This window comes from Neoarius graeffei, chromosome 16 (genome assembly GCF_027579695.1).
Source record: "Neoarius graeffei isolate fNeoGra1 chromosome 16, fNeoGra1.pri, whole genome shotgun sequence".
NCBI lineage: Eukaryota > Metazoa > Chordata > Actinopteri > Siluriformes > Ariidae > Neoarius > Neoarius graeffei.
The window spans coordinates 46,399,070-46,411,538 of record NC_083584.1 but is presented as its reverse complement, the minus strand read 5'-3'; the positions used below and the strand labels follow the sequence as shown (position 1 = coordinate 46,411,538).

At 38.6% G+C, this 12,469-nt stretch overlaps 1 protein-coding gene across 1 annotated transcript in view; it reads left to right on the top strand.

Moving 5' to 3' along the window:
• The window catches only part of ttyh3a (tweety family member 3a), a 144,707-nt gene that overhangs the window by 101,743 nt on the left and 30,495 nt on the right, over positions 1 to 12,469 (top strand). The window contains exons 6-8 of the mRNA XM_060943080.1: positions 2,885 to 2,957; positions 5,738 to 5,813; positions 11,952 to 12,007. Coding sequence (XP_060799063.1) covers positions 2,885 to 2,957; positions 5,738 to 5,813; positions 11,952 to 12,007 — 205 coding nt within the window. The remainder of the gene's footprint in view (positions 1 to 2,884; positions 2,958 to 5,737; positions 5,814 to 11,951; positions 12,008 to 12,469) is intronic.

The following is a 12,469-nucleotide window of genomic DNA, read 5'->3' as shown; positions in this document are numbered from 1 at the left end:
TATGTTTTTTTTATAGTATATAATTTTGTATTTCCTTGGTTGATTTAATTCTGTATTTATTTGCGCATCTTATTCATTATATACAGTACTGTGCAAAAGTCTTGGCACCTTTTTTCATACAAACTCTGTTATAGATTTCTAGTTTATGACTTCTGCATTATCGAGTCGGTACAAAAACATTTTACAGTCCAAACGTTCGTTTTCCAGCACAAAATTACATGTTACAGAAAAAAAAGGTTTGTATCTGAGCAGCATATTCCATAAGAGAGCACTTTTCAGATTAAAAAAGAAAACATAATGAAGGCTGCTGGGTTTTGGTGCAAAATTAAGACGCGAGTGTGACAGTCAAAGTGTCCAGAAGAACTGTGACTGGTTCTGTAAGATGCTCAGTAAAACCTACAGATCATTTCCTTATCAAACTGCACTCGCTGTACCTGATACTACTATTTTTTTTAAAGCAAAGGGTCGTCTCACACCAAATATTGACTTTCTTTCATTTATTATGGCTTACTGCTGTGTTTTTTTTTTTGTTTGTTTTTTTAATTTTGAAACATTTAATTTCATTATTTTTAAGCCATTTTTGGTCGACAGCATTTCTTTATATGTGCCTAAGACTTTTGCACAGCACTGTATATTTTCGTGTGTGTGTATTTCATTGTACATTTCATTTTTATTGGACATGTAACGAATGTACATCTCCATGCACAAGGCGTTTTCTCAAGCTTTTAACGAGAGTAAGATAATGTTTGAAGTCCAGGAGCTTATGACTGACCCCATTTATAAAAATAAATAAAAATAAAAACATCTGCACGGCCATCACCTAGTGAAGTCCAAGACATCTGCACTTCCTGTCCAGATCGAGCACTTTATTTATATGTTTGTGCATCTAAACATTTAAATCCCACTCTGAACCTACGTTCACACCAAACGTAGTGAAAGCGTCAAAATTCACTCCGGTTGCCCTGCCAAAGACGCTGGTAAGTTCATAGACGTTCTCTGACGAAGATGAAATAGGTGGCTTCAAGGTGGTTCAGAATGCTTCGTCTTGCAAGCTTTTATTTAAAACGGTTGCAAAGCAAACACATATCAACCAATATCCTGTAGTTAAATTTTTTTTTAAAAAGGGGAATTTTTAAAAAATACTAAAATTATTTTAAAAATTGGTTAGCAATAACATTAGGGAGACCAGGTACACTCCCCCCCCGGGAAAAAGAAAATTGGCAAAAGGGCTGCTTTCATTTTAACATATCCAACATACTCCTCTTGTCTCGTAATACCTCCCATTCGACAGCATCGTTCAAATCATGAGTAAGTAAATAGCCAACACTCTTGCATGATTTGTTGCTAGTTAGGATGCAGTTCTGTCCTATTTTCACAAAATATATTACACACATCACAAACTCATTTGAAAGGACCACATCATAAATAATGGGGACACCCACCACCACAATTATCAGTTTCTCCTCCGTGGCAGGCTGCTTGGAAAAGGTTTGAACAGAACCAAAATTTCCCCGACTGTGTTCTCTCGGATTCTTTACAGCGGAGCATTTCTAAATTCTGATTGGTTGCCACTGAACCGCATTATACCTCATTATCATGAAGTTGCCTGGACTTCAGCTTTATCTTGACGCTCCACTGCTCAGGATGTGCAGGAAATTATTTTGCCGCCAATAGACACTGGCTCACGTAGCAAATGAATGACTTCACTACAAAAAATGATATCTTGTTAAGAGAAGATATCTTTAATTTGGGTGAATTTATCTAAGATTTCTTAGGAGATTATTAGAACTCAAATACAAGCTTATTAATGCCTCAGTCACAACTGGCTGTACGTGCTCCTACGGCCGATCTACGTGCAAAAAAACGCAAGAAACGCACGGAGGGCGCGCGTGTGACATGCTGATTTTCGAGCCGTAGACTGGCCGCAGACCGGCCGCAGAGGTTCTTTGTCATGTCAAACAAACTCTACGGGCGCTTACGTATTTTTCAGGTTGCAAGACAAACTTGCGGCTAACGTGCGTCTTTCTCCACGAACAAAAAAAAAACGCAGCGATTTGGGAAATGCCAAAAATCGTACGGCCAAAAAATCGTACGTCCGGTTGTGACCTAGGCTTTACCTGAGACACTTTTACTCATTTCAAGCTTTAAATTTTCTTAGTTTATTGGCAGATAATTTAGCTTCTTATTAGAATCAAATGCTTAAAATTATCAAAATTATCTGCCAATAAACTAAGAAAATTTAAAGCTTGAAATGAGAGTGTAAATAATCTTGTATTTGAGTTCTAACAATCTTCTCTTAAGAAATATTAGATAAATTCACCCATATTAAAGATATCTTCTCTTAACAAGATATTTTTTTGCAGTGAATTGCGGTCATTTTGACGCTCTTGGCACGTATGGTGTGAACGTAGGGTGATGCTCCGGTAGTCTGAAGACTAACCAGAATTGCTTCCTGCTGAGCATGAAGGCTTTTTTTTTTTAATAAAAGTCTTGTTCAAATGAAAAATTAAGATGCAGTGATTTGAAAGGCAGTGTGGAACAAATCGTACAATTTATTGATATCCATTACGCCCAGCGTTTCATGATTTGCGAGCGTTTCTGGTGGTTCTTCACCTTGTTCTTTACTTTTAACTATGACCTTGAAAGACGTTCCAAAATTAAAGACAAACCTTAATCTTGCGCTTGGGAAGGCAGAGAGAGAAATTATCTTCCAGAAATGCAAAGATGTCATACCAAGGTGTAATGAGGGGTTTGATGTGGCATTCCTAGAGCGCCAGGAGAAGCGGAGCCCCTTTCTCACAGCGTGATTATACAGTATGGTGCAGTAATGCCAGTTAGAACACTCATTATTGTTGTTTACTTCTGTCGATGTGTCTCTGTGCAGGGTCTGTTTACTGGGCGTGTTGGCACTAGTAATCAGCTGGGGATCGCTGGGTTTGGAGCTGGCTGTATCCTCGGTGAGTCTCCATAGCAACGCTACCCAGTTTTGTGGGGTTTTTTTTTTTTTCAGCTTTCTCAATTTTCCTCTTTAATATACCTGTACATGATGATGATGAAGATATACAAAATAGCATGCCTTATATAATGTAAACATATATAAACATTCTTTTCTTTTTTCCCCTCCATGTACAGTAGTGCTTGAAAGTTTGTGAACCCTTTAGAATTTTCTATATTTCTACATAAATATGACCTAAAACAACATCAGATTTTCACACATGTCCTAAAAGTAGATAAAGAGAACCCAGTTAAACAAATGAGACAAAAATATTATAGTTGGTCATTTATTTATTGAGGAAAATGATCCAATATTACATATCTGTGAGTGGCAAAAATATGTGAACCTCTAGGATTAGCAGTTAATTTGAAGGTGAAATTAGAGTCAGGTGTTTTCAATCAATGGGATGGCAGTCAGGTGTGAGTGGGCACCCTGTTTTATTTAAAGAACAGGGATCTATCAAAGTCTGATCTTCACAACACATGTTTGTGGAAGTGTATCATGGCACGAACAAAGGAGATTTCTGAGGACCTCAGAAAAAGCGTTGTTGATGCTCCTCAGGCTGGAAAAGGTTACAAAACCATCTCTAAAGAGTTTGGACTCCACCAATCCACAGTCAGACAGATTGTGTACAAATGGAGGAAATTCAAGACCATTGTTACCCTCCCCAGGAGTGGTCGACCAGCAAAGATCACTCCAAGAGCAAAGCATGTAATAGTCGGCGAGGTCACAAAGGACCCCAGGGTAACTTCTAAGCAACTGAAGGCCTCTCTCACATTGGCTAATGTTCATGAATCCACCATCAGGAGAACACTGAACAACAATGGTGTGCATGGCAGTATCATGGTTTGGGCCTGTTTTGCTTATCTGGGCCAGGACGGCTTGCCATCATTGATGGAACAATGAATTCTGAATTATACCAGCGAATTTTAAAGGAAAATGTCAGGACATCTGTCCATGAACTGAATCTCAAGAGAAGGTGGGTTATGCAGCAAGACAACGACCCTAAGCACACAAGTCGTTCTACCAAAGAACGGTTAAAAAAAGAATAAAGTTAATGTTTTGGAATGGCCAAGTCAAAGTCCTGACCTTAATCCAATGGAAATGTTGTGGAAGGACCTGAAGCGAGCAGTTCATGTGAGGAAACCCACCAACATCCCAGAGTTGAAGCTGTTCTGTACGGAGGAATGGGCTAAAATTCCTCCAAGCCGGTGTGCAGGACTGATCAACAGTTACCGGAAATGTTTAGTTGCAGTTATTGCTGCACAAGGGGGTCACACCAGATACTGAAAGCAAAGGTTCACATACTTTTGCTGCTCACAGATATGTAATATTGGATCATTTTCCTCAATAAATAAATGACCAAGTATAATATTTTTGTCTCATTTGTTTAACTGGGTTCTCTTTATCTACTTTTAGGACTTGTGTGAAAATCTGATGTTGTTTTAGGTCATATTTATGCAGAAATATTGAAAATTCAAAAGGGTTCACAAACTTTCAAGCACCACTATAAGTTTAACCCTTTCATGAATAAATAATTTAAAACTTCAACGTTCTTTTTAATGATCTCTCTTTGTAAATATCTCGGACAAGTGGATTGTCCCCATGTACCGTAGGAATATCGTGAGTAAAAACAAGGATTCGAACCTTACAGTTAAACTTCAAGGCTTTAAATATTTATCGATTATAGAAATCCTAGACTATCATTTTTGGACCCCCCCAAAAAAAATCACAAAATGTCAGCAGTTTAAGATTGTAATATGATGCACCTGATTTCAGAGGTAAATAATCGTGTCTTCCATTAAATTCGTGTTGAAAGTCTGTAAATATAGACCAGGGAACTGCTCCATTGAGGACAACACAAATCAAGATTATCTCATCCCATTCTCATTATCTCGAGCCGCTTTATCCTGTTCTACAGGGTCGCAGGTAAACTGGAGCCTATCCCGGCTGGCTACGGGCGAGAGGCAGGGTACACCCTGGACAAGTCGCCAGGTCATCACAGGGCTGACACATAGACACAGACAACCATTCACACTCACATTCACACCTACGCTCAATTTAGAGTCACCAGTTAACCTAACCTGCATGTCTTTGGACTGTGGGGGAAACCGGAGCACCCGGAGGAAACCCATGCGGAGACGTGGAGAACATGCGAACTCTGCACAGACAGGCCCTCGCCGGCCACGGGGCTCGAACCCGGACCTTCTTGCTGTGAGGTGACAGCGCTAACCACTACACCATCAAGATTATCATTTATTTGAAATTGCGTTAATGGTCCCAAGCGATTTGGAGTGATTTAAAAAAAAAAAATTTATATTTTCAAGAAACCATCTTTAAATGACTGTGCATGAAGGAAGTATGGACCCTGTGCATGAAAGGGTTAAAGTATCTGGATTGGAGACAAAGAAATCTCTGGTTGTGATTTGATGATCTCATCAGTCTGTAGTGACTGGAGGTCACCGTAAAGGCTAATGATGGTGGAAATGACTGGAAAGAAATAAAGCTCTGCTTCTAATTTGGCCCAAAGCACAAGGCTTTATTAGTCGTGTGACGTTTAGTTAATAACCTAAGATGAAACTTCGAGTTTGAATGTGTCTTACTTTCCATTTTGCTTGAAGTTGCAGTCTGACTCCTCTTCTCTACTAACCCATAGCCCTGTTTAGAACAAGTCTACTGGTTTAAAGAGTCCAGGTTTTTTTTTTGTTTGGTATAATTGAGCCGTTCTGATATCATTTCCAGAGCTCTAGTGACTTTTGTGTGGCACCAGACATGTACGTCGCCGAAGTGGCCGAACGCTACGGAGTCATCAACAAAGGTGTGATTTTGCACTTTCACTTTTAAACTCAACTGTTTGATGTACTGTACGAGTGTGTTCCTTCTCAGTAAGGTGAGTCACTGTTTGTGGGCTTTGCTTGAGTGAATCACAGCTGAACGTGGTTTTACCCTTTCGTGATGGAGTTCACACGTGGTGTCTTTTCTCACCATGTCTTTTGCTCACACAGGATCTTATGTCCTGTTGGATTTCAGAGGAGTGAATCATATTCTTAACTCATCATTCATCTCCTACTCAAGTTACGCGTGTGTGTGGGGGTGCCAGACGCTGGTCTGTACCGATCAGCAGGAAGAAGTAGGGCAGTAGAGACAGAATGCAGGACAGAGAGAGGAGTTCCTGTCCCTCAGTAATACTGCACCGCAATCGGCGAAGCATGCAGGAAGACTGTTAATTAATCTCCTTTTCACTATTCATTATTACTGCCGTCAACTGTATTGGAGGAGGTTATGTTTTCACGTTTGTTTGTTTGTTTGTTTTTGTTTGTTTCCAGTGTAACTTAAAGTAATGAACAGCCTTTGATGAAGTTTTGAGGAAAGGTGAGCCATGGGCCAAGGAACAACTGATTAGATTTTGATGCAAATCCAGATCTGTATGTGGATCCAGGAATTTTTTTTTTTGGTCTGTTCCCAACCTAACTCAAAATGTAGTGAACGGATTTGGGTGAAATTTGGTGGACAGCTTTAGTATTATCCTCGGTTCAAGGATTTTGATGTTATGCAGCTTGGCGGAGGTGTGCGCTCTGTCAAGTGCCCTTCTAGTTTCCCCACTGTAACCCTCTTAATCTTGCTCCATCTTTTGATTCTTGCTCTCCCATCCCCCTTCTCCATTCAGAAAAGGGTATTTTTCAGCTTTTATGTCCTCACAGCCCACAGGAAGCACGCTGACAGTGGCTAATGGCTGTGGATGAAACCAGCATACAGAGTGATGATAGAAGCATTAACGAGGGACCAAAGTGCCAGCTCTGATCACTCGGCGTGCTTCATCCTTCAGACCCTCAGCATCATCCTGAAAGCCATACTTGGCATTCTGGGACCTAATTACACTTCCAATGCACACCCTGTCTGTCTGTCTGTCTGTCTGTCTGTCTGTCTGTCTGTCTTTCCTTAACTCAGTATTCATGAAAAACAATTGTAAAATTCATGGAAATATTTTCTCAGCTTAAATGAAGTATCATTCATTCATTCCTGTCGCCTCTAAATGTATTTTTCTTTCTTTCTTTCTTTCTTTCTTTCACCTCAAAATGTGTTGGTTTGTTCGTTCGTTCTTTCTTGTCACCTCTAAATGTGTTCAAGTTTATTCTTTTCTTTCTTTCTTTCTTTCTTTCTTTCTTTCTTTCTTTCTTTCTTTTTCTTTCCACCTCGAAATGTATTTTTCTTTCTTTCTTTCTTTCTTTCTTTCTTTCTTTCTTTCTTTCTTGTCACCTCTGTGTTGAAGTTCTTTCTTTCGTTCTTTCTTTCCTTTTACCTCGAAATGTGTTAAAGTTCTTTCTTTCTTCCTCGACTTCCTTCCTTCCTGTTATGTCAAATGTGTTGAAGTTTGTTCTCTTTCTTTCTTTCTTTCTTTCTTTCTTTCTTTCTTTCTTTCTTTCTTTCTTTCTTTCTTTCTTTCTTTCTTTCTTTCTTTCTTTCTCGCATTCCTTTCACCTCTAAATGTGTTGAAGCGTTCCTTCCTTCCTTTTTCTTTCTTTCTTTCTTTCTTTCTTTCTTTCTTTCTTTCTTTTTCTTGTCACCTGTGTTGAAGTTTGTTCTTTCTTTCGTTCTTTCTTTCTTTTTCTTTCTTTCTTGCATTCCTTTCACCTCTAAATGTGTTGAAACGTTTCTTTCTTTCTTTCTTTCTTTCTTTCTTTCTTTCTTTCTTTCTTTCTTTCTTTCTTTCTTTCTTGTCACCTGTGTTGAAGTTTGTTCGTTCTTTCTTTCTTTCTTTCTTTCTTTCTTTCTTTCTTTCTTTCTTTCTTTCTTTCTTTCTCGCATTCCTTTCACCTCTAAATGTGTTGAAGCGTTCCTTCCTTCCTCTTTCTTTCTTTCTTTCTTTCTTTCTTTCTTTCTTTCTTTCTTTCTTTCTTTTTCTTGTCACCTGTGTTGAAGTTTGTTCTTTCTTTCTTTTTCTTTCTTTCTTGCATTCCTTTCACCTCTAAATGTGTTGAAGCGTTTCTTTCTTTCTTTCTTTCTTTCTTTCTTTTTCTTGTCACCTGTGTTGAAGTTTGTTCTTTCTTTCGTTCTTTCTTTCTTTTTCTTTCTTTCTTGCATTCCTTTCACCTCTAAATGTGTTGAAACGTTTCTTTCTTTCTTTCTTTCTTTCTTTCTTTCTTTCTTTCTTTCTTTCTTTCTTTCTTTCTTTCTTTCTTGTCACCTGTGTTGAAGTTTGTTCGTTCTTTCTTTCTTTCTTTCTTTCTTTCTTTCTTTCTTTCTTTCTTTCTTGTCACCTGTGTTGAAGTTTGTTCTTTCTTTCTTTCTTTCTTTCTTTCTTTCTTTCTTTCTTTCTTTCTTTCTTTCTCGCATTCCTTTCACCTCTAAATGTGTTGAAGCGTTCCTTCCTTCCTTTTTCTTTCTTTCTTTCTTTCTTTCTTTCTTTCTTTCTTTCTTTCTTTCTTTCTTTCTTTCTCGCATTCCTTTCACCTCTAAATGTGTTGAAGCGTTCCTTCCTTCCTTTTTCTTTCTTTCTTTCTTTCTTTCTTTCTTTCTTTTTCTTGTCACCTGTGTTGAAGTTTGTTCGTTCTTTCTTTCTTTCTTTCTTTCTTTCTTTCTTTCTTTCTTTCTCGCATTCCTTTCACCTCTAAATGTGTTGAAGCGTTCCTTCCTTCCTCTTTCTTTCTTTCTTTCTTTCTTTCTTTCTTTCTTTCTTTCTTTCTTTCTTTCTTTCTCGCATTCCTTTCACCTCTAAATGTGTTGAAGCGTTCCTTCCTTCCTCTTTCTTTCTTTCTTTCTTTCTTTCTTTCTTTCTTTCTTTCTTTCTTTCTTTCTTTCTTTTTCTTGTCACCTGTGTTGAAGTTTGTTCTTTCTTTCGTTCTTTCTTTTTCTTTCTTTCTTGCATTCCTTTCACCTCTAAATGTGTTGAAGCGTTTCTTTCTTTCTTTCTTTCTTTCTTTCTTTCTTTCTTTCTTTCTTTCTTTCTTTCTTTCTTTCTTGTCACCTGTGTTGAAGTTTGTTCTTTCTTTCGTTCTTTCTTTCTTTTTCTTTCTTTCTTGCATTCTTTTCACCTCTAAATGTGTTGAAGCGTTTCTTTCTTTCTTTCTTTCTTTCTTTTTCTTGTCACCTGTGTTGAAGTTTGTTCTTTCTTTCGTTCTTTCTTTCTTTTTCTTTCTTTCTTGCATTCCTTTCACCTCTAAATGTGTTGAAACGTTTCTTTCTTTCTTTCTTTCTTTCTTTCTTTCTTTCTTTCTTTCTTTCTTTCTTTCTTTCTTTCTTGTCACCTGTGTTGAAGTTTGTTCGTTCTTTCTTTCTTTCTTTCTTTCTTTCTTTCTTTCTTTCTTTCTTTCTTGTCACCTGTGTTGAAGTTTGTTCGTTCTTTCTTTCTTTCTTTCTTTCTTTCTTTCTTTCTCGCATTCCTTTCACCTCTAAATGTGTTGAAGCGTTCCTTCCTTCCTTTTTCTTTCTTTCTTTCTTTCTTTCTTTCTTTCTTTCTTTCTTTCTTTTTCTTGTCACCTGTGTTGAAGTTTGTTCTTTCTTTCGTTCTTTTTCTTTTTCTTTCTTTCTTGCATTCCTTTCACCTCTAAATGTGTTGAAACGTTTCTTTCTTTCTTTCTTTCTTTCTTTCTTTCTTTCTTTCTTTCTTTCTTTCTTTCTTGTCACCTGTGTTGAAGTTTGTTCTTTCTTTCTTTCTTTCTTTCTTTCTTTCTTTCTTTCTCGCATTCCTTTCACCTCTAAATGTGTTGAAGCGTTCCTTCCTTCCTTTTTCTTTCTTTCTTTCTTTCTTTCTTTCTTTCTTTCTTTCTTTCTTTCTTTTTCTTGTCACCTGTGTTGAAGTTTGTTCTTTCTTTCGTTCTTTCTTTCTTTTTCTTTCTTTCTTGCATTCCTTTCACCTCTAAATGTGTTGAAGCGTTTATTTCTTTCTTTCTTTCTTTCTTTCTTTCTTTCTTTCTTTCTTTCTTTCTTTCTTTCTTTCTTTCTTTCTTTCTTGTCACCTGTGTTGAAGTTCTTTCTTTCTTTCTTTCTTTCTTTCTTTCTTTCTTTCTTTCTTTCTTTCTTTCTTTTTTGTCATCTCTAAATACGTTGAAGTTTGTTCTTTCTTTTATTTGTTCATTCTTTTTCTTTTTCATTATTTCCTGTGTTTATGATTTTTTTAGGCAGTTAGGTTTTTACTGTACTCTTAACTTGTTGGTACGGCTTTCCCAGCCAATAAAACGGAATACAAACAAAATTTCCCCATCCCCATGGCATGCTCTGTTATATAATACAGTATCTGACTCACTTTAGGCTGGCAGATGCTTTTTGGTCTAAACTTGGTGCATGCTTCTATTGTGAAATCCTCTTTGCAGTAATGACTCAATAGATCAGGCTGTCTGTCTGCCCTCAGGCCACGAACCTATCCACTGCCTCGGAGAGGTCACCACTGCCATTATCTGCCAATGTCCCGAGTTTGTGTCAGTCCTGTCACTTCAGAATATGTTGAAGTTAGAAATTGCTGTGCTTTAAACAAGCTTTGAACAGACCTCGAAGATTTATTGGCTTATAGTGCAAAGAAGACCGTAGATCAGATACGCTTGTTCCTCTCGGGTCGCCTTTTTATACTCACCCCTATTGTTCATGGTCTGTTTTACTCTGACATTCCCAATTGCCCAATAATGCATCCAATTACTAAAGTTCATGTAAAGATGATGGATGAGGCTCTGGGTCTGTGGCTCGGTTATAAGCCATGAAAGCCTCTTGTGTTTGACCATGTGTGGACGTAATTGAGTGAGCGGTTCCGTCTTCCCATCACTAGCGTTATTAGGTTTATAGTGTGTGTGTGTAAGCCATCTCTGAGATGTAAATTAGCTCTACCACTTTCAGGACTGGATGGAGATTTGTTGGCGGCTGCTTAACGGGATGCCCGTGTGTGTGGCTGTGAGAGCGAAAGAGCGAATGATTTCATCACGAGCCAGGCCTTCAGCTCTGACTCACTCACGAATCGCTCGCTATTTGACTCCTGTACGCATATATACGCAGTGTAGCGGGTGTGTGAAAATCACAATTACGTCTGTGCTGGAGCTTGTCAGGAGGTGGTGTGAAATATGTAGCGCTTCCTGCGCAGAAATAGAGCGTGGGAAGCTTTTTATAAATCTGTTTCCCTCCCACATATGCACGCAAACCTGCATCCAACATCTCTTTAATTTGAAGTGAATCGGTAAACACATTCATAGTTGACTCTTTTCTGGCCCTTCAGATCACTGTATTCGATCGATCAACCCTTTTTTTTTTTTTTTTCTTCCCCCCGATTAATGTGCTGATTAGCCAGTGTCAGGGAGGACTGACCTTGTATTATTTAAGTATACCAGTCGAATATCTTCCTCTTTAAGATGTCAGAATCAGGCTGTAATGGGTACAGTAATTGAGCGTGTAATGCAGAATCAGGACAACAGGTCATTTACTCATCAGTCGTTTGACTTCCAGGTACACTATGCAGCCAAAAGTTTGGGAACACCTCACCATCATACCCATAGGTCCTTGTTGACCATCCCCATTTGTTGTTATAATAACCTCCAGTCTTCTGGGAAGGCTTTCCATTAGGTTTTGGAGCTTTGCTGTAGGGATTTGTGTTCATTCAGCTACAAGAGCATTAGGGAGATCAGGCACTGATGTTGGTTGAGGAGGTCTGGGGTGCATTCAGCGTTCCAGTTCATCCCAAAGGTGTTTAGTGGGGTTGAAGTCTGTACAGGACACTCAAGTTCTTCCACTCCAACCTTCTCAAACCATGTCTTCATCATGTGTCTTGGAACACAAATACAAATACTGGCCTCTTAGTTCCAGTGAAGGGAAATTATACTGCTACATCTTGCATCTTATGAGATTGTGTGCGTCCGACTTTTCGTAGCAACAGTTTATGGAAGGCCCACATATGAGTGTGATAGTATTTGAAAGTGTCTGATTTCAGTGGTCTATTTCTCCTCATCTTTGATCTGTTGTCTCTCTCTCATTTCTACAGACATCCTGCAGTATTACCTCCAGTGCAGCGTGGGCCAAACCAACCCCTTCCAACAGGTAACCATGGCTTCAATCATCCAGTCTCTCTCACTGCATCCCACTACATGATATTACATTAATGGCATTTAGCAGACGCTCTTATCCAGAGCGACGTACAACATACCCAGAGCAGCCTGGGGAGCAGTCGGGGGTTAGGTGCCTTGCTCAAGGGCACTTCAGCCATTCCTGCTGGTCCAGGGAATCAAACCAGCAACCTTTTGGTCCCAAAGCTGCTTCTCTAACCATTAGGCCATGACTTCACCCTGTGTGTACGTTTCTTATTTTCTGTTTTTCTTTAGTTTTGTATATGGCTTGGTGGTTCCACGGTGCACAATGGACCTGACTTGTCTAACTTTTTGTTCTAATTGTGACCCATTTTATGATTTTTATGACGCCCTTCTTCTTTGGAGACGTGCTAGCCCATGCCCCAGTTGGTGCACTGAGATGTTTCCTTTATTCAGTTCTCTACATCATTACCTC